Source organism: Somniosus microcephalus, chromosome 2, assembly GCF_052327205.1.
Source record: "Somniosus microcephalus isolate GS21.2 chromosome 2, FLI_Smic_1.0, whole genome shotgun sequence".
Lineage (NCBI taxonomy): Eukaryota > Metazoa > Chordata > Chondrichthyes > Squaliformes > Somniosidae > Somniosus > Somniosus microcephalus.
Genome location: NC_140988.1, coordinates 147,772,796 through 147,796,761, shown reverse-complemented (window position 1 = coordinate 147,796,761; position 23,966 = coordinate 147,772,796). Strand labels below are relative to the sequence as shown.

Sequence of the window (23,966 nt, the reverse complement as noted above, 5' to 3'; positions counted from 1 at the left end):
GATAAATAATGATGCATTGTTTCCATTGGTCAGTGAGACAGCAGCAGAAGGATAATTAAGATAATAATTAAAAGAATTAAAGGAGAGGTTTAAGACACACATTGCTAGCTCACAGTTCATCATTTGTTAAAATTTAGAGTTGAGCCTGTTTTTTTTAAACCTCTTTTAATTTGCAAATTTCACGTGGCTCCCAACAGGTACAAGTTAAAAGGAATTACTGTGTGTCAACCTTGTTTTTGTGGTTGAGGCTCATTCCTTCTAAAATATTCTTCTCATCTCTTTGTCTTCCTGCTTAATGCACCATTTGGTGAGAAACATGTTGCCAATGCTGCTCCTGAACTCGCTGCTCAGAAGTATGTAAGAGCCTAAAGAAGATGCTTGCTGTGATTTGTTCCTTTTTTTCTTTCTCTCCACACTCAGTGTATCCTTACAGTATTGGCGCTGTGATTGGCAACTCAGCATGTTCCGCTCCTCTGCAGGGCAGAGTGTTGGTGTTGCAAGGAGCTACAACCACCATGCTACTATGTAATTGCATTTTCTAATGAAAGGGACCAAACAGTATTTCACGTGTAGGAATTGAACTTCTTAAAGAAAGAATGTAATGGTAGAAAGTACTATCAGCGATACTATCATATAAATGATTGTAATTGTACCAAATTCCTGTCTCTGGCTTTTTAGAAAAGATGTTAAACCAGTTAAAAATAAATGTGTTATTGCCTCTATTAAAATTGTGGAAAGAAGCATTTTAGTATGAGTGTGTTAAGAATTTACACAATAACATTGCCAACAGTAATTTCTACCCTGTAATGTTTTGTTGAGTATTTATCCTGAACAAAATTCTGTTCATCCTGAGCTTATTAACAGCTCCCTGCATGCATTATGCAATATCTTGATGTACTACACAATAAGAATGCCAAAAACAAAGTTGAGAGACTGGGTCGCGCAGTGGGTTAACACACTGTCCTTTAAGCTCTGAAAATGCAGTCTGAAGTTCTATTTTTACTAATCCCCCATGTTTGCAAGAAAGTGGGGCAAGTAATCTGCTCCAAGCCATTTACAATGCTGGATTTGTATGTCAGACCTGGGGTGCATGAGGCCAGCCTGGGTAATGACTCTCCAGCTAATCTGACCTCCACTTGGCATCTCGCTGTCGTAGCATTGCTGGGATTAGAAACACAGTATAATAGAGGGTTGAATCTGAATTTCACCATGTTGTGACATCATGCATTGGTTCTCGAATGCCCCAACCCACTACATTACCTACAGGAAACACTTTTTGCCTCACAGATGTATGTGCTTGTAAATTACAATCTTCTTCTGTCAACCTGACATTTTTCAAATACTTAATTTGAATGTCCAGTTGTATGTTACCTTTCCACATTTTCCTTTTAGTTGCTGCTCAGACTACTGGGAACTTCTTGGTCCAAGCACATTAAGTCTGTAAAGTGTTTCATATTTAATGCCACCAAGGAATATTGATCTGTACTTTAATATCTTCTAAGATTATAGTCTGAACCATTATTTAAAACCATTTAATGTATTACTTCTGCTTCTTTTAGAAATTCTGGGAGTTGGCAAAGCAAGTCAGTGAGTTTATGACCTGGAAACAAGTGGAGTGTCCCTTTGAGCGTGATCGTAAAATCCTTCAGTATCTTCTCACAGCTCCTGTCTTCTCTGAAGATAGTAAGTCATTAGATACATTTGAAAATGAATTATGCTATCAGGATGATACAATGTATCCATTTTAATGAACATAGTGAAGATAAAAACACCTCTGGCAAACAGTGATTCTTCAAGACATAATTATAATTAATTTTCTGCAGTGTCAAGTCCAATCAAGATTTTTTTTCTTGTATCAGGGTATATTTATCTGCATACACTAATATTATAACTTGTAGTTTTTGATGTTAAATATAAATTGGATCTGTGTATAAATTCAGATAGCATCTTTTTATAGTAGCAGCCTTTCAATAACTGAAAGATATAATTATGGCATTGCACTCCTATTTACAGTATGCCAGAATGTTAACTTGCCACTTCAATAAATTAAGATAGATTTTGAACAAATTTCGTAAGTGACTTCCTCTTCCATTAAACTTAAAACAGACCGTCTGGGATTGCTCTGTGTCTGTTAACACTGCTGTGTCTCTCAGGAACTTAAAAACTCTATTGGAATGTTACCAGACTTGATAAGTAACTTCCTCTCATTAGATTTTTTTGGCTTTCTTTTGAAAGTAAGTGTGTGGTATCCATCAGTACTTCTGTAAATACAAGTCATCTGTTAACACAAATTTGCTGGACTTGTCAAGGGACTTTTAGTAGAAACTGTCCATTTGTGTATTTCCATAGTACATACAATGACTTAAATGGATTAGGGATTTTTTTAAAATAATGGATATACTGTGAATTGTTCACATGTTGATCTATGAATTCTTAAAACAATAATCAGTCGCGTCAATATAAACAAAATGAAAACTACAGACTCAAAAGCATAGCTGCTCAATGCAGAAAACTTCCTTTAGAATGCTGATTAGTTATATTATTTTTTACTTTTCTTTTAAATCATTGTACGCCACACAAGTTTGGCACTTACCATCAGTTTCAGGCACAGGTCATTAACTGTACTGAGACACTGTTCAAGGCTATGATGTAAGATTGATTGAAATATAATTGTATTTATGTGCACAGGAACAATGATTGAAACAAATCAGTGTTTAGATTTCAGAGGAACATGTGTTCTGTATTTTTCCTTTCAAAAATATTTGATCATGTTTTCACCATACTAGGCAAGTAGTTAGTTTAGTTCAGTGGCACCATTCTCTCTTGGAGTCAGAAGGTCATAGGTTAAAGCTACACTCCTGGGAATTGAGTACATAATCTAGGCAAACACTTCAGGGCAGTACTGAAAGAGTGCTGCATTGTCAGAGATGCCTTCGTTTGGATGGATTGTTAAGGAGGATGTAAAAGATTCCCTAGCACTATTTGAGGACAGCAGGGAAGATCCCCTGGTGCCCTGGCCAACATAGATTCCTCAATCAACACCAAACAAAATAGATTAACTTGCCACTTAACTCTTTGGGGGGAATTTTTCAGGGGGTCAGCAGGCGCGTTCATTGGCGGGTCAAGTAGGAAAATGTTTTTATTTGACAGCGGGTCAGGACCCCGCTATCAACCTGTCGCTACACGCCTTTCCCAAATGTTGGGTCTGTCAACGCTGAGCAGACCCGGCATGCAGCGGCAGCGGAGGCAATTCAGGTCATTAAGACCTTGTTAACAGCCCATTAAAAAGTATTTTGCGCTCACCTTACCATTTTACAAGGTTGCCCACGGGGTCCAAGTTGCTTGGGGATCACATCAGGTAAGGAGGTCGGGAGTTGTCTGACCATGGGATCATCTCATTACTTGACAGCTACAAATGTGCTATAAAAACTACCATCTCACAGCTGTTCACTTTCCAAGCTGAGAAGCTGTTGCTTACTGCATTTGGAAGACAGAGCTTTATGCAGGTTGCAAGTGTTTGGAGCAAACTCTCTATCCGGTGTCACCTCATTGGGACAACCTCTCTCACCATTGACAGAATGCTTCTGTCATCTCTACTTCACCTGCCATCTATTCCATCAACATGGGTGCCCTTTATACTCTCTCAACTTGGTCCTCAGAATTCCACCACGATCAGCCCTAACACCAGCAGCACCAACAACAACACTAACTTTCTCCGCAATCACCTCATGCTGCACAGGACAGGGGGCATCAGCACCTGATGACATTGCTGCCCGGGAGGCTAGGGATGGCCTCACCATGGCCAGATTTACTTCACTTGATGCTGTACACCCTGGCTGCCACATGATGCGCCAGGTTAGCACCACCCCATACCAACACCATAAAGCATCCCTACAATGCCCAAACCATTCCTTTCACACTCATGACCATTGCGGGGGTACCGTTATGTCTCATCATTCACTGCAACTCACTAAACCACTTCCAAGGGTGCACATAAATCTGTCCAAGAATGCAAAGTGTCGAAAATAATGGTATCAATGTTTGACACCACATTAACAGAAACTTTTCATGAACTTTGCATAAAACACCCAAGTGCCTACCCTTGTGTGTTGTTAGTTGGTATGATTGGACTAGGATGAGGATGAGTGTGAGGGGTGGCTAGTGAGATGGGGAAGTGATAATTTAGATAGAGAGGGATGGGTGGAGGTGCAAGGTAAGTTGGTGTGAATAGGGATGTGCAAGAATAGGGTAGGGAAGGCAGAGTGATGGGGATGTGATGAGTGGCACAGCAGGGTGAGTTTGAGTGTGGCTTTGCAGTAACATTTTGTGATCTACTGAGATCATTGAAAGTTTGGCGCCACTGCAGCCTGGTCCTCCTGACAACATCCCTGCTTGTGTCCTCCTGTGCAATGTGCAACCAGGTTGCATTGGTCTCCTGGGGAGGTCTCTTCCGCCCATGGGAAGGGAATAGAACCTTCCTGCGTGCTGTGACTCCCTCCATAAGCATATGGAGTGAGTCATGGGAGAGCCTGGGTGCAGCTGTGCACCTCTGTGCAGTGCTTGTCAGTGTTTGCAGCACCTCAAAGTTGTGCATCGTTCATTTAAGGAAACCGGCTGATGACGCGTCATCAAATGACGCGTCATCAAATGACGTCAACAGATCCGCTTCCTTCAATTGGCCAGCAAATGCGCTGGGTGGGCTTAACAAGCCCAATCAATGTAAAATCATTCTACACAGCGGACTGGAGCCAGCAGCAGGGTCGGGACCTGCCACCAACGTCACCCACCATGGACCCACCGAGGTAAGGGAAATCGCAGCCATTGCTTTTTGAGAGTCCTTGCTCTGTGCAACTTTTGAGCTGTATTTGCCAACAAAATAACATTGGCTGCATTTCATAAGTAATTAATTGACTGTAAAGCACTTCAGGATGTTCTGAGGACATGAAAGCCCCTATATAAATGCAAGTTGTTTCTTTTGTTTCTGTAATCAGGATCTAGAATTGTTTATATATATATACCTGTTCATGTGTAAATCTTAACACAAGGCTTGGTGTTGGGGCAGACATATCCCTCTATATACCCGAAGTAGCTATTTTTATTTTACTTTCTATTGGTTAATTCAATAATTATATGCAGAACTCCATCAGTACCTGACAAAGTCAATCATTTTAGAGGAGCAATCCTTCCGGAGTCATATAAACCAAGGGTACTGCATTGGAGTATATGAATTTGGAATGGGATCAATGGACCTATCATATATTTTTTCAGTTTGCTAAAAATAAAAAAAAAGACATGCATTTATATAGCGCCTTTCACGACCACTGAATGGCCCAAAGCATTTTATAGCCAATGAAGTTTTTTTTGAAGTGTAGTAGTCACTGTTGTAATGTAGGAAACGTGGCAGCCAATTTGCACACAGTAAGCTCCCACAAACAGCAACATGATAATGACCAAACAATCTGTTTTTTAGTGATGTTGATTGAGGGATTAATATTGGCCAGGACACCAGGAATAACTCCCCTTTTCTTCTCGAAATAATGCCATGGGATCTTTTATGTCCACCTGAGAAAGCAAACGGGGCCTCGGTTTAACGTCTCATCCGAAATCCTAAAACCTACAACAAACACACTAATAGCATTGCCATTGATAATTTAGAGTGAACATATTACTCCTTTAAAATGGATGAATTTGTCCCACTGGAGCCATGTATCTACAACTATTAAATAATCTATATGGTGGGGAAGCTAAAACTGATTACCTAGGATTAACGAAAGAATAAGTCAAACAATACCTCATACTTATTAAAGTTTGCTTTTAAAAGTTCAAAATACATTAGAATAGCTGAAACAGAAATATGTATCACTACATACAGTAAATTGGTGAATACATGGACCTTGAAATTACTGCTGGCAATACTAGCAGAAATGTTAACCCTTTTAAATGGTTTAACATGAGTGTTAAAAGAGCAATAAAGAAATGCCATATAAACGGGTTAAGCATTAGTCCACTAATATTTCAAGCAGTAATTTCAGTGTTTTGGGGATAATATTTCATGTGATTGTCTAATAACTGGAGAAAGTCACTTGATTTACAACTGTGACCATACTGATGTTTAATCATTTACAAAATCATATTAGAAGTTAAGCTGACTTTGATTTTTAAGCAATAAAACTTGGTCCCTGAGATACTTCAGAAAATCTCAATTTCAGGAAAAAGGTGAATTTCTGTTTTGATTCTCCATTCTTGGTTGCTGAGGATCAGCAGAAACTTGCTAAGAAACATTCCTAAAATTGACAAAAACAGAACTTGAGGCACATTTTACAATCACATTTACATTTCTCTGTGTACTCATGAATAACATTTAGTTTGATGTTAGTTTACAAATGTATCCCACTCTTGAAATGCTATATTCTGACCTCACTTTCGAACAAAGGACCTAAAAACAGACTTTTAAACTGGCTTACACAGATATCTGTATGTATTGATTGTTACAATTTTCAGGCTCTTACCAGATATCTCTCTCATGCTCAGCTCTAAGAACCACTCCCATAAGGGAGCCCTTGATCCGTGTGAATCTACATGTGACCTTCACACAATATCTGCTATTGTAAGGTAGCCCAGGGTTGAACAGACCACCCTTGTTATTGCAATTTGCACACTGAAAATTACATAAGCCTTCTAATATTCTTCTAGCCTTTGTATAATGGAAAAATAAACACTCTAACAGATAATTGTGTCTTAAATTATTTTGTTAAACATTAAAATTAAACAGTAGCTAAAGATTAACAGAGCAGATTTCACTTGATTACAGAACATTTAATTTACACCTCCTCAGATATAAAAATAATAAGATGCGACACTTTGCTATCTCTCCTAAAAATATAGAATCTAGACCAGCGTTTGTACAATAAACATCAGGCTTAATTGACATCACCTTCACATGCTTCCCTCTATGTGGATTATAAACCAGAGTACTGCTGCAGACTGAGATGAGACTTATCTCTTGCTCTCTTTGAAATTCAAATTAGGACAAAGGAAATTTAAAAAAATCTTCCTCAATTATATAAAACTGTCAATCATCCATAGGATTTAAAGCACAGGTTTCTGCTGATCCTCAGCAACCAGGACCAGTGAATCAAAACAAAAGTTCACCTCTTTGCTGAAATGTCTGTTGCCATGGACACAAATCCTTAGTATCTCACCCGCTTTGCCTCCTATCCATAATTGTTTCATTGGCTCCGATGTTGCTGCAATAGATGGCAGCTGCAGGTGAGCTGACAGAAGGGATCTGTCAATGGTGAGAGAAGTTCTCCCAATGAGGTGGCACTGGACATACAGTTGGATCTAAAAACTTGTAAGCTAAAGAAATCTGTATATGTATTAAAAATGCTGTAACCAACATTTTCTGCACTCTGAAACTGACCATCTGCAGCATGGCATCCTTGACACCACTTCTGCAGCTGTCAGCTTTTCATAAACATCAGAGCAGACACAAAATATGCCAGCTTGAGCTGGTGTGTTCCCCAAACAACGGGTAACCCGTGGGGGAGAATGCAAAATTAGAAGTTGTAATGATATCAGCAAATAGTGATGGTATTTGCCTGTTTGATTATGATGCCTTACCAGCATATTTGCCTGTTTGATTATTTATGCCTGACCAGCAGAGGGCATGTGACAGAGGCAGAGTTTAGTTTTAGTTTCGTTTTAGATGGATCTCTAACATGGTGTCTCCTGTAATGCTGTTAACTTAGATGAACAAGCTTTAGATTAAAAGACATTCTCTTTCATGGATGTGTCATCATTGAACCCACATACAAATCAATAGATGGTGTCAGAAGTGATTGAAAGAGATGAAGAGGAAAAATCTGAAGTTAAATCAGCTCTCCACATATTAGCAAGCCAAAAGAGAACATCGTTACTTACCTTTGAAGAATAGCTAACGAAGTGAAAAATGGTAGGATTACACCCACCGGCGAAGCTTCAGTTGACAGGTAATGTGGCTGAAAATTGGAGGAGGTTCAAACAACGTTTGGAGTTGTATTTAGCGGCAATCGGAGCTGACGAGAAAAATGATAAAATGAAAGCATCAGTGTTCTTACATGTCGTGGGTGATGAAGCGCTGGAGGTGTATAATAACTTCACATTTGCTGCTGATGGAGACAAAATGAAGCTGGATAAAATAATGGAACAGTTTGAGGCCTACTGCATACCTAAACATAACGTGACGTTTGAGAGGCACAGATTTTTCACATGTGTACAGAAAATGGGAGAGACTATTGATCAGTATGTGACTGAACTGAGAAACAGAAGCAAAACATGTGAATTTGGGGGACTGACAGACTCGCTGATAAAAGACGGACTGGTGTGTGGTATTCCAGATAATGGTCTAAGGGAAAGACTGTTAAGAGAGCAAAATCTAGACCTGGGAAAAGCCATAGCACTGTGTAAGGCTACAGAGACTGTGAAGTCGCAGGCAAAAGAGCTGTTCAGTGACAGTAGCTGCAACGTGGATGCAGTGAGAATGAACGGACACAAACCGTTTAACAAAAAGAGCGCCGATGAGAAAAAAGAGGCATGGCCAGCGAACAAAAATGAAAGGGACAATCGAAAGTCATGTAGTCGATGCGGTACACAGCATCCACCAAAAAAGTGTCCAGCATATGGTAAAACATGCAATAGTTGCAACAAAAACAACCATTATGCCCGTTGCTGTAAGAACCAAGCACAACAAAGCAAGGTCCATGCAGTAGATGAAAGCGAGATAGAGGAGTTCTATGTAGATGTTGTGTCTGAAAACAAAAAAGAAAAAAGAGACTGGATGTTGACACTAAAAGTGAATGACATACACATTCCATTTAAATTGGATACTGGAGCACAAGTTAATGTGATATCAGAGACTGATTTTAAGAAAATTAGACCCAGACCAAAGATACATGGAATAAAAGTGAAAGTGACAGGATACTCAGGTACTAATATACCAGTGAAAGGAAGATGCATTGTCAAAGTGACACACAAGGACAGAGAACACACGCTAGCATTAATCGTGGTGCCAAAGGATGTGCAAGCCATACTAGGTTTAAAAGCCTGTGAGAGACTGAACCTGGTAAAGAGAGTCCTCGTTGTGGAAAGCGAAGGAGAGACAGTCTATGATGAACTCATGAAAGAGTACAAAGACCTATTTTAGGGTCTAGGCTGCCTTCCAGGAGAACACACGATCAGAGTAGATAAAAGTATGACACCGGTCATACATCTATGCAGAAAAGTTCCGTTTGCTCTTCAAAAGCAACTGAAGGCAGAGTTGGACAGGATGGAAAGCCTGAACGTGATTCAGAAGATAGATGAGCCAACTGAGTGGGTGAGTTCCCTCGTCGTTGTGGACAAAAAGAATGGAAAGCTCAGAATCTGCCTGGATCCAAGAGATCTAAACAGAGCAATAAAGAGAGAGCACTTCAAGCTTCCTACACGTGAGGAAATCATGTCACAGTTTGCAAATGCAAAGTATTTCAGCAAGTTAGATGCATCATCAGGATTTTGGCAGATGAAACTGAACGAGGCAAGTTCAAGACTGTGCACGTTCAACAGTCCATTTGGCAGATACAGATTCCTAAGGTTACCATTTGGCATTGCCTCAGCTCCTGAAGTGTATCACAAAACTATCCATATGATCTATGAGCACCTGGATGGAGTTGATACATCAATGGATGACATCATAGTATGGGGAACCACGAGAACTGAGCATGACGAGAGACTGAAAAAAGTGCTGGAAGCAACAAGGAAAACAAACCTGAAGCTGAATAGAGAGAAATGCCAGCTCGGGGTGACAGAACTGACATTCGTGGGAGATATCCTTAGCAGTGAGGGCATCAGACCAGATCCCAGAAAGGTGTCCGCCATTGAGAATATGCCAAAGCCACAATGCAAAAAGGACGTGCAGAGGTTTAATGGAATGATCAACTACATGGGTAAATTCATATCCAACCTCTCAGAAAAGATGGCGCCACTGAGACGACTAACTGAAAAGAACATAGAATGGGAATGGAATCATGAGCATGAGAAGTCATGGAGCGATCTAAAGAAACTGCTCACAGAGGAACCAGTTCTGAGGTTTTATGACCCAGCGAGACCCATCAAGATATCATCAGATGCATCACAGAGTGGGCTCGGAGCCGTTCTTCTGCAAAAATATGACTACTGGCAACCTATTGCATATGCATCGCGCTCAATGACAGACGCGGAGACGCGATATGCTCAAATAGAAAAGGAGCTGCTCAGCATCACATACGCCTGTGAAAGATTTCACCAGTTTGTGGCAGGACAAGCAATCAGTGTAGAGACTGACCATAAGCCCTTGATTGCATTGTTCCAAAAGCCACTAAATAGCTGTCCGCTTAGAATACAAAGAATGATGATCAGGCTGCAACGCTATACACTGAATGTCGCGTACACACCGGGTAAGCTGATGTATACAGCAGAAACGTTGTCCAGAGCTGTTGACCCAAGTGAGCCCGCAAACACCAAAATGGATGAAAAAGTGAACGCCTACGTGGACATGATCACAAGTGCACTGCCCATAGCAGATGCAAAAATGGAGCTCATAAAGACTGAGACAAACAAAGATGAAACAATGAGATGACTGAGGAAAAGCATCTTGGATGGATGGCCCAACATGAAGCAAGACTGCTCACCTGACATGGCAGAGTACTGGAACTGCAGGGCGGAACTATCAGTGGTCGAAGACATCATCTACAAAGGAAGTAAAATAGTTATCCCAAAGAGTCTGAGAAAAGAGATGCTAAAAAGGATCCATGGAGGACATCTGGGAATCAAAAAGTGTAAGAAAAGAGCACGAGAGGTGATGTACTGGCCACGAATCAACCAAGATGTGACAAATGAGGTGTCAAACTGCACAATATGCCTGAAATATCGAGCAAGCAATCCGGTAGAACCACTACAGCCACACCCAGCGCCAGACAGACCTTACCAGAAGGTAGGCGCTGACCTATTCGTATGTCAAGGGAAGGACTATCTTGTAGTCACAGACTATTACTCCCTGTATCCAGAGGTTTGTAGACTGTACACCACCACTGCAGATGCTGTGATAAGATGTATGAAAGCCATATTCTCCAGACATGGCATGGCAAGCGAGGTCTTCACAGACAACGAACTCCAGTTTTACAATGCAAGTTTCCGACACTTTGCCAAAGCGTGGGACTTTGTCCACATAACGTCAAGTCCTCACTTTCCACAGTCCAATGGACTAGTGGAAAAATCGGTCCAGACAGTGAAAAGACTGATGTACAAGGCAAAAGACAGTGGAACTGACTTCTACCAGAGCATGCTTGTATACCGCACAACGCCGCTCAAGTGTGGTATGTCACCAGCCCAACTCCTTATGGGACGTCTGCTAAGGTCAAACCTACCCATCCCGGAGAACCTCCTGAAAACAAAAGAGGGGGAGAAAGTGAGGAAGTTCAAAGAACAACAGAAAGAAAAGCAAAAGTACTACTATGACAGAGGAACACAAAACCTACCTGAACTCCACACTGGTGACCAAGTAAGGTTCAAAGACAAAACAAACATATGGACTCAGAAGGGAACTGTCCTGAGTGAAGTTCAACCAAGATCATACACCATTCAAACAGATGAGGGTGCTGTTCTGCGAAGAAATCGTCGGGATCTTCTCATGGGACCAGCCACAGCAGGTCAAAAGACTGATACTGTTGAACAACCTGATCACACAGCAGGTCAAAAGACTGATACTGTTGAACAACCTGATCACACAGCTGAGAAATCATCATCTGAGGCAACAACTCAGATTCAAGGACAATCAATCAGAAAATCCTCAAGACACGTGAAGCCTCCTGAGAGACTCATAGAGCAAGTTTAAGGACTCTTGTTATAGAAGGAAGTAATGTTATCTTATTCTCTCTTCAAGTTCTAGTGTATTTACATATTTCATGTGAACACACAAAACAAGGTTAAAAAATCTTGATAATGATAATGATAATGTAAGTTCATTAAGTGTTACAGTTAAAATGCAGAGTAATACAAAGAAAACATGTTGTTAGATAAAAGTAAAATACTTTTGTTTTAAGAAAGGGAGATGTAATGATATCAGCAAATAGTGATGGCATTTGCCTGTTTGATTATGATGCCTTACCAGCATATTTGCCTGTTTGATTATTTATGCCTGACCAGCAGAGGGCATGTGACAGAGGCAGAGTTTAGTTTTAGTTTCGTTTTAGATGGATCTCTAACATGGTGTCTCCTGTAATGCTGTTAACTTAGATGAACAAGCTTTAGATTAAAAGACATTCTCTTTCATGAATGTGTCGTCATTGAACCCACATACAAATCAATACAGAAGTAAGTCCCAAAATAGTATTAAATTGGCTCTTAACAAGCCTTTTAACTCGCTGAATTGTATCCCCTGCCACTTGATGTCGGGTCAGTTCTCCGCTGACAGACCCAACACCTGGGAGGCTCGCGTGGAGGCGGGTTGACAGCGGGTTTCCTACCCGTTGTCAATCTTTGCTTTTTTGACAGCGGACCCGCCCCCAAACACGCCCCCTCAGCGCTATTAAATTCACAGCCAATTATTATCTTTGGTAATACAGGAGATATTTATATTATGCAGTTTTGCTGCATGTCTTATGTCACTGCAAAGCAGTTTCCATGAGTCAGTATAACAGCAGCTAAGCTGGTGTCAATCCAATAATTTGTGTTGGACCTGGTGGAGGTAGTCTCACAGGCTTTTACCGGTTGCAGTTTAACAAGAACTCAGGTGATCTGACCAAGTTGCACTTACGCATATTCTAATATTGAAAAAAGAGCCTACTGTCACATTGGATTTTTTTCTGACTAGACATGTCACTGGCAGTAAGACAGTGGAGAGCAAAGCTGTGTGCAAGTGTTGAAATTTATGGCATAGAGTGCTGCTTTGCCTGAACAGAGAGTGGGTTGCGAGGGTGTAGTATGGCTCTTGGGACTACTCGTTTAAAAATAAAAATGCTACCAGTATTGAACCAAGAAGTGTAATATAACTGCACCCACAGGCTGTACTCTTTTAATGAAGGTTCAAGTCTGAATCACTTATTTATTACCGAGACCAATTTTAGGCTGTTCTGATGAGGGGTTATTCCACGGTTGTGTACTCCCAGCGTAGAACAGAGCTGATAGGAAGCCCTTGCTGGGAAACAATGAACCCACAGCACCTGACTTTCTCTTCATTTAAATTAATGGCTGGAAAATCATCCCTAAGATTCTGTGGCAAAAGGATACAGGGAACGGGCAGGAAAACAGGATTGAAGGGAGAGCTGTAGTTGAAGAGTTGCACTGGCACAGGCACTAGAGCCAAATGACCTCCTTCTGCACTATATGTGCCTAAGATAGACAGGAGCTTTATAAAACATGTTTTGTTGTATATTGAAATTATACTTACTAGTAATAATATATTATTATTTGTACTGTTTCTCCTCAGCACTTTACTTGGCATCCTACGAGAGTGAAAGCCCTGAGAACCACATTGAAAAGGAGAGGTGGAAGACGCTAAGGTAGACACCAAAGCTCATTAAACAGCAATTTTAGTACGTGGGTAATTATAAAGAAAAGCATATACTTAAACCCTTATATAAATCCAAGATAATTACATTTTTCCCTTTATTTATTTTTGTTTCAGGATCAATGGGATCAGTGTGTTTTTGATCTGTGTACTTAGTGATTGTGTGCTTTTATTTTGAACCTCTACTGAATGTTTGCCAAACCATAGCAAATACTTGAGATTGAAAAGTCGAAAACAAAACGAAAACCAGCAATTGGTTTGTAAATGGATGTCTGCGCACTAATCTCTTTATCAGCAGTGGTATGGAGCAGACATTCTACAAAGGGCTGTGCCCGCCCAATATAATTCCAATGCAGGCCTTCCTGCACAATGGGAGAATGCAGAGCTTCATCAGGAACCCTGCAACTCTGATTATTGTGATGATTACTGAAAAGAAATGAGTGGAGGAAAAATCCATGATTTAAACAGGAGTATGTAAACATCATACCTTATACTTATCCCTACTCCAAAGTTTACCCGTAGCAGTGGTTTTTATATTAAAGCAGTGTGACAACACATAGGTTTAAGACATATCTTCCAGAAATTTCAAGATTACAATATTTATCTACTCTCTGAAAATACACAAATTAGACTGGCTTGTTTAGAGCTCATCAGAAATATTTTGTTTTAAATCTGATGGATATTCAGTAATTATAGGTTAGTAAGTACCTGAAACAATAATCCACCTGAGAAAAGAGTTTGATTAACCTTCTGGTGACATGGTTACTATGCAATTATTTTTTGTCACAAAACTTAAAACTGGCATTGCTCCTCCATGCTCCTATTTCACGAGTTGCCTATTTGATCGTGCACTTAAAACAATGTATTTTTTTTTCTTTCAGATCAACACTTCTAACTAGGGTTTAGCATGGGCATAAACCGCTCTGTAATTGGCCCCAAATGTAAGATGTTTTGCAATAACTGGCCTTTGAGAACAAGGGACTTGGACATACAGTGGTCTAGAACTCTCGCGTCAGCACTAAGGAGGATGGATCTCAATGATAGCAAAACAGACATTGGATGCCCATATTTCATCAGTCACATATCAGATCCAAATGTGTGATTTTCTTTTTTTGTTCAGCATGATGTTAGCTAATTTATTATGAATTGAACTTTGAGAGTGTGCTCATGGTTGCGCACCTCAGTATTAGCTCTCAAGTTGTGGACTGAACCCCAGAGTTTGCAGCTGGCTATTCTCTGCTGCTTCAGACAGAACCTTAGAACTGGGTGCCGGTCGCCAGCTGGTCTACTAATTATTGGAATTAAAGCTGAACCCTGAGTTTGCTGCTGGTTAGCCAACTCTGTATTATGGAAAAAAGATTGCTAATATAATGATGTTCATGGCAATGGTCACACAAATATAGTGCTGGAACGCAATAGATTTGTGTGGTATGACAAGCTAGTTATATCCATGACCAAATTGTTTACATAGAACACTTTGTAAATATTCCACATGCAGTGTGAGTCACATCTGTATAGGTTTTGACACACTCTGAGATTTAAAGTAATGCTAAAGAATGGAAATGGTAGAATGCAATATTATGGCATATGTAAGAATTAAAAAGCATTTTCGATGTTTGGTAGTTTTTCTACACTTACACTAACACAAAAACAATATACCTTATCAGCAGCAGTAATGCAGGGACTTGCTCTGCAGGAACACTTGCAGATTCATTGATGAAATTGTAAGTGGTCAATTACCCTATAAAATCCACACTTCTGTGAGTCACATCAGCATTAGGATTGTTTTGTTAGATGTCTTTGACTTGCTTTCAGTAGCTGTAAGCACTTAAAATTATTCATTACAGATGTGTCATGAAAGACGTCACAGGACTGTAAAAAAGTATCGAGCGTGGTTCAGAAAAAGTTTAAATGCCAGTGATTTACTAATGGAACTGACAAGATAATGTACATGTTTTTGTAAGGCATTTGAATGAAGGCTGACATTTTGCAGGTGTTTTGTCCTGCCATTATCTTTTTTTCTTAATGAGAGCAGTCACAATATTGTGGTTAACTTATCTCTGTATATAATTTATACTTTTATGTGTACATCGTAATGTATTTTAAGTGTCAAGATTGCTTAGAAGTGGATTTTTTTAAATTTATGTGGTTCAATGGAGACTTGTAAATAATGAAGGTTTTCTTTTTCTCTCACCAAGTGTAAAAATTAGGTTGTTTTATAATGAATCATTGGCATAGTATAATCGACAGGTTATTGAAGCTATAGTGAAAGATAATTCTAGTCATGCGTTACCAGTTTTGACAATTTTATGCAGCAGCACATAGCAGAATTTTGTGCCAGCAAATGACTATTAGTGAGTCTATTTGTATGTATATCCAACATGCCTTTCCATCTTAATTGTGGGATGGAAGGACAAAGGGCAGCATTAGTCCTGTATGGCAGGAATGTTTTCTGGGCACCCACATGATGCAAGTTACCCACTGGATGTCAACCCAGTCTCCACTCTCCAAGATTGTCTGGAATGGGGTTCAAACCTGCACCTTCTGACTCAGAGGTGGGACTGCTACTACTGTACTAAGCCAAAGGCTCACTCCGCCAATTGATGTTATTGAAATGTCATCATTCTTTTGTGGACAAAGCACAGAGTAAGATTTTGCCACCAGAGTTACATTAGATTAATGTAGTAATTATCTATACACACATGGAAAATTGCTATCTGGGCTTATGTTGAATTGACCTAACACATTACTTATACTAGAGGAGGGGACAGATGAGTACTGACCCAAAATGCAAAACTGAAGTAACTTGAATTGGGTCATTTTGGATTTATCTGTGAATCCTCAATTGAATTATCCCATTGATTAGTGCTTTGAATTGGCTCAATTTGAACCACTAGTGCTCAGATGAAGTTGCCCTTTTTTATAAGCATGAATTCTTAGAGTGACAAGATCATATATTACACAACAGTTTCAGCATCTATCTGCAATGGTCCTTTTAGTCATGGCAGTTCAAAAGTTCCTAGCAGACCTATAACAACAAAGAAATGGGATTTCTTATTTATTTTTACAACTGGTGGTTTATTAGGGCATTGACCCTAGCTTATGTATCAGAGTGTGGAGGAGTAGGTTGTTTTATACTGAATCATTGGCATAGTATAATCTACAGGTTACTGAAGCAATAGTGAAAGATAATTCTAGTCATGCGTTAGTAGGTATGCATCCAATTCGTAGTTGTTTGGTGGAGTGGGAAATATGGCTTTGTTCCTGAGTAATCCAAGGAATAGACAATCTTCACTCATATAAAAATGTTAACTGAAAAAAATGTTTGAATTATGTTTTTATTCTTACGTAGTATCTCGCCAAAGCTTAGTTACAGCAACCACTTCCTGTTACTAAACTGACTTTTGGATGCCCAGATTTCGAATTTACAGAAGGTGAAATATCAGGTTTATGCTCTATTTCAGAATATGACTTACACACAAGACAGCTTATGTCGCAACCTGAATGGCTGAAAATTCCTTTGGATTTCAAGGAAGCTTTTGGACATGCCAAACTTTCAGCAACCAACACTAGTGAAAGAAACTGACTGGTTTGTTTCTATGAAATACAGTGTTGTTGGCACTTTGGCCTTGGCTGTTAACCAAGTATCAGCTCACCTCAAGATTTTTTTCTATTTCTTCATTATCTGTTGCACTTTTGCTTTTAATGAATGCAGGGCATTTATGTCAAAGCGAATCAGATGAACCCATAAGTTGTTAACTGTTCTGACTATGCAGAGGTTTCAAATATTAAAAATACCCATGTTCTGCTCACAGAAAATGTTGAATACGGAGGGATCAGTAATTATGTCTGAAGGACATATAGTAAAAACAAATGAATTAAATTGTTCATGGAATTTAATTAATGCTTCAGCTCCTGCATGACTTTCTTTAAAAAAAAAACTGGACACAATGGTTTAGATTTTGCGGTGAAATAACAGTGAGACTCACAGCGCTCACCATTATTAACTTGTAAATCGAACAGCAACTTCCAGTGATGCCCTACTCCTCCAAAAGCTGCACGATAATGTCATTCTCTCCGAGAGACTCACCATTGAAACACATGGAATGGCATGAAGTTCCTGTACTTACCTGATATATACCTGATATTATACCTGATATATACTAAACTTGCCAGAAAAAGTTAGGGCTTGTCCATTCCAATGTAGGTAAATTTTTAATGGTGTAATGAGTCTTAATTACTGCCAAACAACCTCTAGCACTGAAAATTAACTTTAATAAGTGTGGAATCTCATTCCTGCAGATTTTAATGTTGGAGATTTTTTTTAAATTAAATAAAAAATGTTCTTTTTACTTTTTCTTTCTGTCTCATTTATCTCTCTCTTAATCCAACCTTTCTTTCCCTCTCTTTATTTCACTTTCTGTACCTGATTTGACATTGAATTAACTATTCTAACTGACACTTCATAGTTCAGACTCTGCGCTGCTCATTAACGATTCTTCAATTTGATTGGTTGAGACACACAGTTGCTTGTCCGGTTCACCCAGGTACCAGATGCTCTGCAGAGGGTGTGCACGTGTTGGCTGACAGGAACTTCCAGTGCAAAAGCCTATAGAATGTCTATGGGTAAGTGCAAGTGTAATGGATGGCTTCCGCCAATCGTTGGCTGCTGAGAGCAAAATCCGGCCCAGTGATTGATATTTTCGGGAAACATGAGCAAGATTCAATTTTCAATCAAAAGCTGAAACTAGTATTTAAAAAGTACAGCAATGCTACATGAGTGGCTGATGAATTTTTTTTTAAACTGAGAAACCAAAGGGAAAGGCTAATGCCCATTCTGCAGGGCGCCACAAAGATTGAAAAGAGGTAAAACAGGAATTATTGTTTAGGTGACATTAAGCTAGGGGTTTAAAAGCCAGAAGATTGTAGGCAGAAAGAAAGACTAAGGCCGGAATTTTCCAGGGGATTAGTGGGTGGGATCGGTGGCAGGTTGGATGGGAAAGTGTTTTTATTCCCACAGCAGCTCGGGACCCCTCTGCGAATGCGCCGCCACATGCCTTTCCCAATGTCAGGTTTGACAACGCTGAGCAGACCTAACAAACAGCGATGGGGAACCTAATTAAAATGATTAGTATCTAGTTGCCAGATGCTTAACAGCCTTTTTTCACTTACCTTTTGTCTTTAACATCATGACCATGGGATTCCCGCTGTGCACAGGCCAAGACTGTCAAGCTGAGGCGTGAGTTCAGTGGCCATTGCTCCAGCTGATTACTTGACAGCTTCAAATGTAAAATAAAAGCTCCCACCTGACTGAAATTCACTTTCGTCAGGCAGTAGCTTTTTCTCACTCCATTTCCAGCACACATTCTGCAGACTTTCCACTCTCCAACCACTCTCACCTCATTGGAAGAGCTCTCTCACCATTGACAGAATGCTTCTGTCATCTCTACTTCACCTGCAATCTATTGCATCAACATGGGTGCCCTTTATACTCTCTCACCTTGGTCCTCAGAATCCCACCTTGATCAGCCCTAACTCCAGCAGCACCAGGCATACCAGCAGCACCAATAACAACACCAACGCTGTACACCCTGGCTGCCACATGATGCATCAGGTTGGCACCGCCCCACACCAACACCATAAAGCAACCCTACGATGCCCAAGCCATTCCTTTCACACTTATGACCATTGCGGGTGGTACTGTTATTTCTCACCATTCACTGCAACTCACTAAGCCACTTCCAACGGTGCACATAAATCTGTCCAAGAATGCAAAGTGTTCAAAATAAAGGTTTCAATGTTTGACACCACATTAACAGAAACTTTACATGAACATTGCATAAAACACCCAAGCACCTACCCTTGTGTGTTGTTAGTTAGTATGATTGCACTAGGATGAGGGTGAGTGTGAGGGGCGGCTAGTGAGATGGGGATGTGATAATGTAGATAGAGAGGGATGGGTGGAGGTGCAAGGTAAGTTGGTGTGAGTAATGATGTGCAGGAGTAGGGTAGGGAAGGCAGAGTGATTGGGATGTGATGACAGGCACAGCAGGATGAGGTTGAGTGTAGCTTTGTACTAACGTTTTGTGATCTACTGAAATCATTGAAATGTTTGCGGCACTGCACCCAGGTCCAACTGACCACATCCCTGCTTGTGCCCTCCTGTGCAATGTGCAACCAGGCTGTGTTGATCTCCTGGGGAGGTCTCTTCCGCCCAGGGGAAGGGATGAAGACCTCCCTGCGTGCTGTAACTCCCTCCATAAGCATGTGGAGGGAGTCATGGGAGAGCCTGGGTGCAGCCCTCTGCCTTTGTGCAGTCATTATGAGTGTTTGCAGCACCTCAATACTGTAGAACACTGACAGCACAAATGTCAAGACAAATGTGGCCGTGCCCCCTTTAAGGAAACCAGCTGATGACGCATCATCAAATGACATCACCAGACCTGCTTCCTCTAATTGGGTCGGGTAACACGCTGGGTGGGCTTAACAGGCTCTATCAATGTAAATTCATTTTACACAGCGGGATGGAGCCAGCAGCAGGGTCGGGACCCGCCACCAACATCGCCCGCCACGGACCTGCCGAGGTAAGTAAAATCGCGGCCTAAGGGACTGGATGGAGTGAGGCTTTATATTGTATTGAACATTTTGAGAGTTATTAAAGGGAAAAGATGTGGTATGAAAGAGGAAACCAAGCTTTGTAGAAGCAGTTGTTGTGATGGAGTTAGCAATTCTTGGAGCGTTGTGGGCATTCCATTTGAGATCAGAGGAAGAAGTGGGCTAAGAATGTTAACAAATGGAAAAGGATTAAGAGTGGAGTTGTTAAAAATAAAAGGTGGAAGCTTGTTGGTTAGATTTGTGAGACATGAACAATAGATTTTTATATTCACTACCAGTGTCCTGGTGAAATGAATAACTAGGGCAGTAGACAGGGCTTTAAACTAATGAAACGGGGGGGGGGGGTGGTGGGGAGGGCGGTGGGCGTGGGGTGGGAAGATTCAGGAAAGAGTAAATTTAAAACCAGCGAGAGAAATGTCAAAGCTCTAGAGCACAGTAGAGTTTGGGGTAAAAATAAGAAGTGTGTCAGGAAGGGGCAGAGAGAGTAACAAAGGTAATAAGGCATCAGGGACTAAGGTGACATCAGGGAAAAATAGAAATAAGTCAAAGCTAAAGGCACTATATCTGAATGCGCGAAGCATTCACAACAAAATAGATCAATTAATAGTGCAGATAGAAATTAATAGGTTTGATCTAATAGCCATAACGGAGACATGGTTGCAAAGTGACCAAGGTTGGGAACTAAATATTCCAGGATACTTAACTTTTAGAAGAGATAGGCAAAATGGAAAAGGAGGAGGGGTAGCCCTGATAATAAAGGATGGGATAAAGACAGGAGAGAAAAAGGATGTTAGCTCCGAAAATCAAGAAGTAGAATCAGTTTGGGTGGCGCTAAGAAACAGCAAGGGGGCAGAAAACATTGGTGGGAGTTGTTTATAGGCCCCCAAACAGTAGTTGTAATGTAAGACAGAGTATAAATCAGGAAATTAGAGGTGCATGTAACAAGGATAATACAGTAATCATGGGGGACTTTAATCTACAGATAGACTGGGCAAACCAAATTTGCAGTAATAGAGTGGAGGACGAATTCATGGAGTATGCAAGATAGTTCTCTAGATCAGTATGTTGAGGAACCAACTAGGGAACAGGTTATTTTAGATCTAGTATTGTACAATGAAAAAGGGTTAATTAATAACTTTGTAGTAAAGGGGCCTTTAGGGAAGAGTGACCATAAGATGATAGAATTTTATATTGAGTTTGAAAGTGATTTAGTTAAATCCAAATCTAGGGTCTTAAATCTAAACAAAGCAAACTACATAGGTATGAGGGGCGAGTTGGCTAAGGTAGATTGGGAAACTACATTAAAAGGCATGATGGTAGATAAGCAATAGCTAGCATTTAAAGAATTAATACATAATTGAAAACAAATATACATTCCTTTAAGGCACAAAAATCCCACAGGAAAAGTGATCCAAATGTGGCTAGCAAAAGAAGTTAAAGATAGTATTAGATCAAAGGAAGAGGCTTATAATGCTGCCACAAAGAGTAATAAGCCTGAGGATTGGGAGGATTTTAGAATTCAGCAAAGGAGGACCTAAAAATTGATAAAGAAAGGGAAAATAGAATATGAGAGTAAACTAGCGAGAGACATAAAAACAGACTGTAAAAGCTTCTATAGGTATGTAAAAAGGAAAAGATTAGTGAAAATAAATATGCCTCCCTTACAGGCTGAGACAGGAGAAATTATAATGGGGAATAAGGAAATGGCAGTGAAATTAAACAAATACTTTGGGCTGGATTTTGATTGAGGAGGCGGGACTACAACTTTCAGGGTTGTAGTCCCGCCTCCATCGAGTTGTGGCCAACCCACGCGATTTTCACTTGATTGACCTTGTTGAGCCCACCCAGCGGGTTCAGCAGGCCAATTAAGGGCCACCCAGCAACAGGTGACATCACAGATTGACATTTCATCTGTCAAAAGCTTTTGACAGATGAAATATCAGCGTTTGACAGCTCTTTGAAGCTGTCAAACACTGACAATCTGTACTCCAAGTTAATTCCTTCCTCTCAGGCTGATTTAGAGATCTCTCCAGAACAGAAAGCTGAATGCTGCAACTTTTGACAGCTCACGGCCATTCTGCTTTCTGTGCCGGTGAGATGAGGGACTCCCGAGATCTGAAGGAAGGAAGGCTGTAAAGGTAAGTAAATGTAAGTAAAACTTCTTTAAACACTTTACACACACCAAACACACTTACCTCTGAACTCATGCACCCATCACTCACCTGAACACTGGACATCTTGAACCCTCCAAGCCCTTCAGCCCGACGGTCCACCTCGCTAAATTGTCGTGGTTTGGAGCCATCGGGAATTCCATACTTCAGCAATAAAAATTCTGTCAGGCCTGGACAGACTAGATGCAGGAAGGATGTTTCTGATGGCCAGGGGAGTCCAGAACCAGGGGTCATAGTCTAAGGATAAGGGGTAAGCCATTTAGGACTGAAATGAGGAGGAATTTCTTCACCCAGAGAGTGGTGAACCTGTGGAATTCTCTGCCACAGAGGGCAGTAGAGGCCAATTCATTAAATATATTCAAGAAAGAGTTGGATATATTTCTTAAGGCTAAAGGGATCAAGGGATATGTGGAGAAGGCAGGGACAGGCTACTGAATTTGGATGATCAGCCATGATCTCATTGAATGGCGGAGCAGGCTCGATGGGCCGAATGGCCTACTCCTGCTCCTATCTTCTATGTTTCTATGGATCAGGCTAAAAACTGCCTGTTAACTACCTGTTAACCGGCAGTTAATTGGCACTAATCCCCTTCCCGCCTCGGGGAGGCGGGTCCCAGCACAGGTCGGGTATCCACCTCCTTTGAAACTGGCATGGAGGCGGGTTGGGGGTGGGATGGGTTTGTGCCCCCCGATTTTGAGATTTTAACCCCCCCACACACCTCCAATCCCGCCTCCACGGCTCAATGAAAATCCTGCCCTTTGAGTCTGTCTTCACGGAGGAAGACATAAAAAACTTCCCAGAGATATGAGAAAACCAAGGGTGTGGCGAGAATGAGGAACTGAAAGAAATTAGTATTAATAAAAAAATAGTACTGGGGAAATTAATGGGACTGAAAGCCAATAAATCCCCTGGACCTGATGGCCTATATCCTAGGGTTTTGAAAGAGGTGGCTATAGAGATAGTGGAAGCATTGGTTGTCATTTTCCAAAGTTCCATAGATTCTACAATGGTTCCCGCGGATTGGAAGGTAGCAAATGTAACCCCGCTATTTAAGAAAGGAGGGAGGGTGAAAATGCGGAACTACAGACCAGTTAGCCTGACATCAGTAGTCGGGGAAATGCTAGAATATTATTAAGGATGTGGTAACAGGGCACTTAGAGAATAATAATAGGATTGGGCCAAGTCAACACGGATTTATGAAAGGGAAATCGTATTTGACGAGTCTGTTAGAGTTTTTTGAGGTTTTAACTAGCAGAATAGATAAGGGGGAAACAGTGGATGTGGTGTATTTGGATTTTCAGAAGGCATTCGATAAGGTGCCACACAAGAGGTTATTAAACAAAATTAGTGCTCATGGGATTGGAGGTATTATACTAGCATGGATTGAGGATTGGTTGATGGACAGAAAACAAAGAGTAGGAATAAATGGGTCATTTTCGGGTTGGCAGGCTGTAACTAGTGGGGTACTGCAAGGATCAGTGCTTGGGCCTCAACTATTCACAATCTACATCAATGATTTGGATGAGGGGACCAAATGTAATTTATCCATGTTTGCTGATGATACAAAGCTGTGTGGGAATGTAAGTTGTGAGGAGGATGCAAGGAGGCTTCAAGGGGAT

The 23,966-nt window shown here is 40.7% G+C and overlaps 1 protein-coding gene across 2 annotated transcripts in view; it reads left to right on the top strand.

The window, feature by feature from the left end:
* Positions 1 to 17,913, top strand: part of rasgef1ba (RasGEF domain family, member 1Ba) — a 141,501-nt gene extending 123,588 nt beyond the window's left edge. For both annotated transcript variants that reach the window (XM_085963437.1, XM_085963429.1), the window contains 3 exons: positions 1,560 to 1,683; positions 13,481 to 13,553; positions 14,443 to 17,913. In XM_085963437.1, the coding sequence (XP_085819563.1) occupies positions 1,560 to 1,683; positions 13,481 to 13,553; positions 14,443 to 14,467 (222 nt within the window). In that variant the 3' untranslated portion in view covers positions 14,468 to 17,913. The remainder of the gene's footprint in view (positions 1 to 1,559; positions 1,684 to 13,480; positions 13,554 to 14,442) is intronic.
* The last annotated feature ends 6,053 nt before the right edge of the window (positions 17,914 to 23,966 follow it).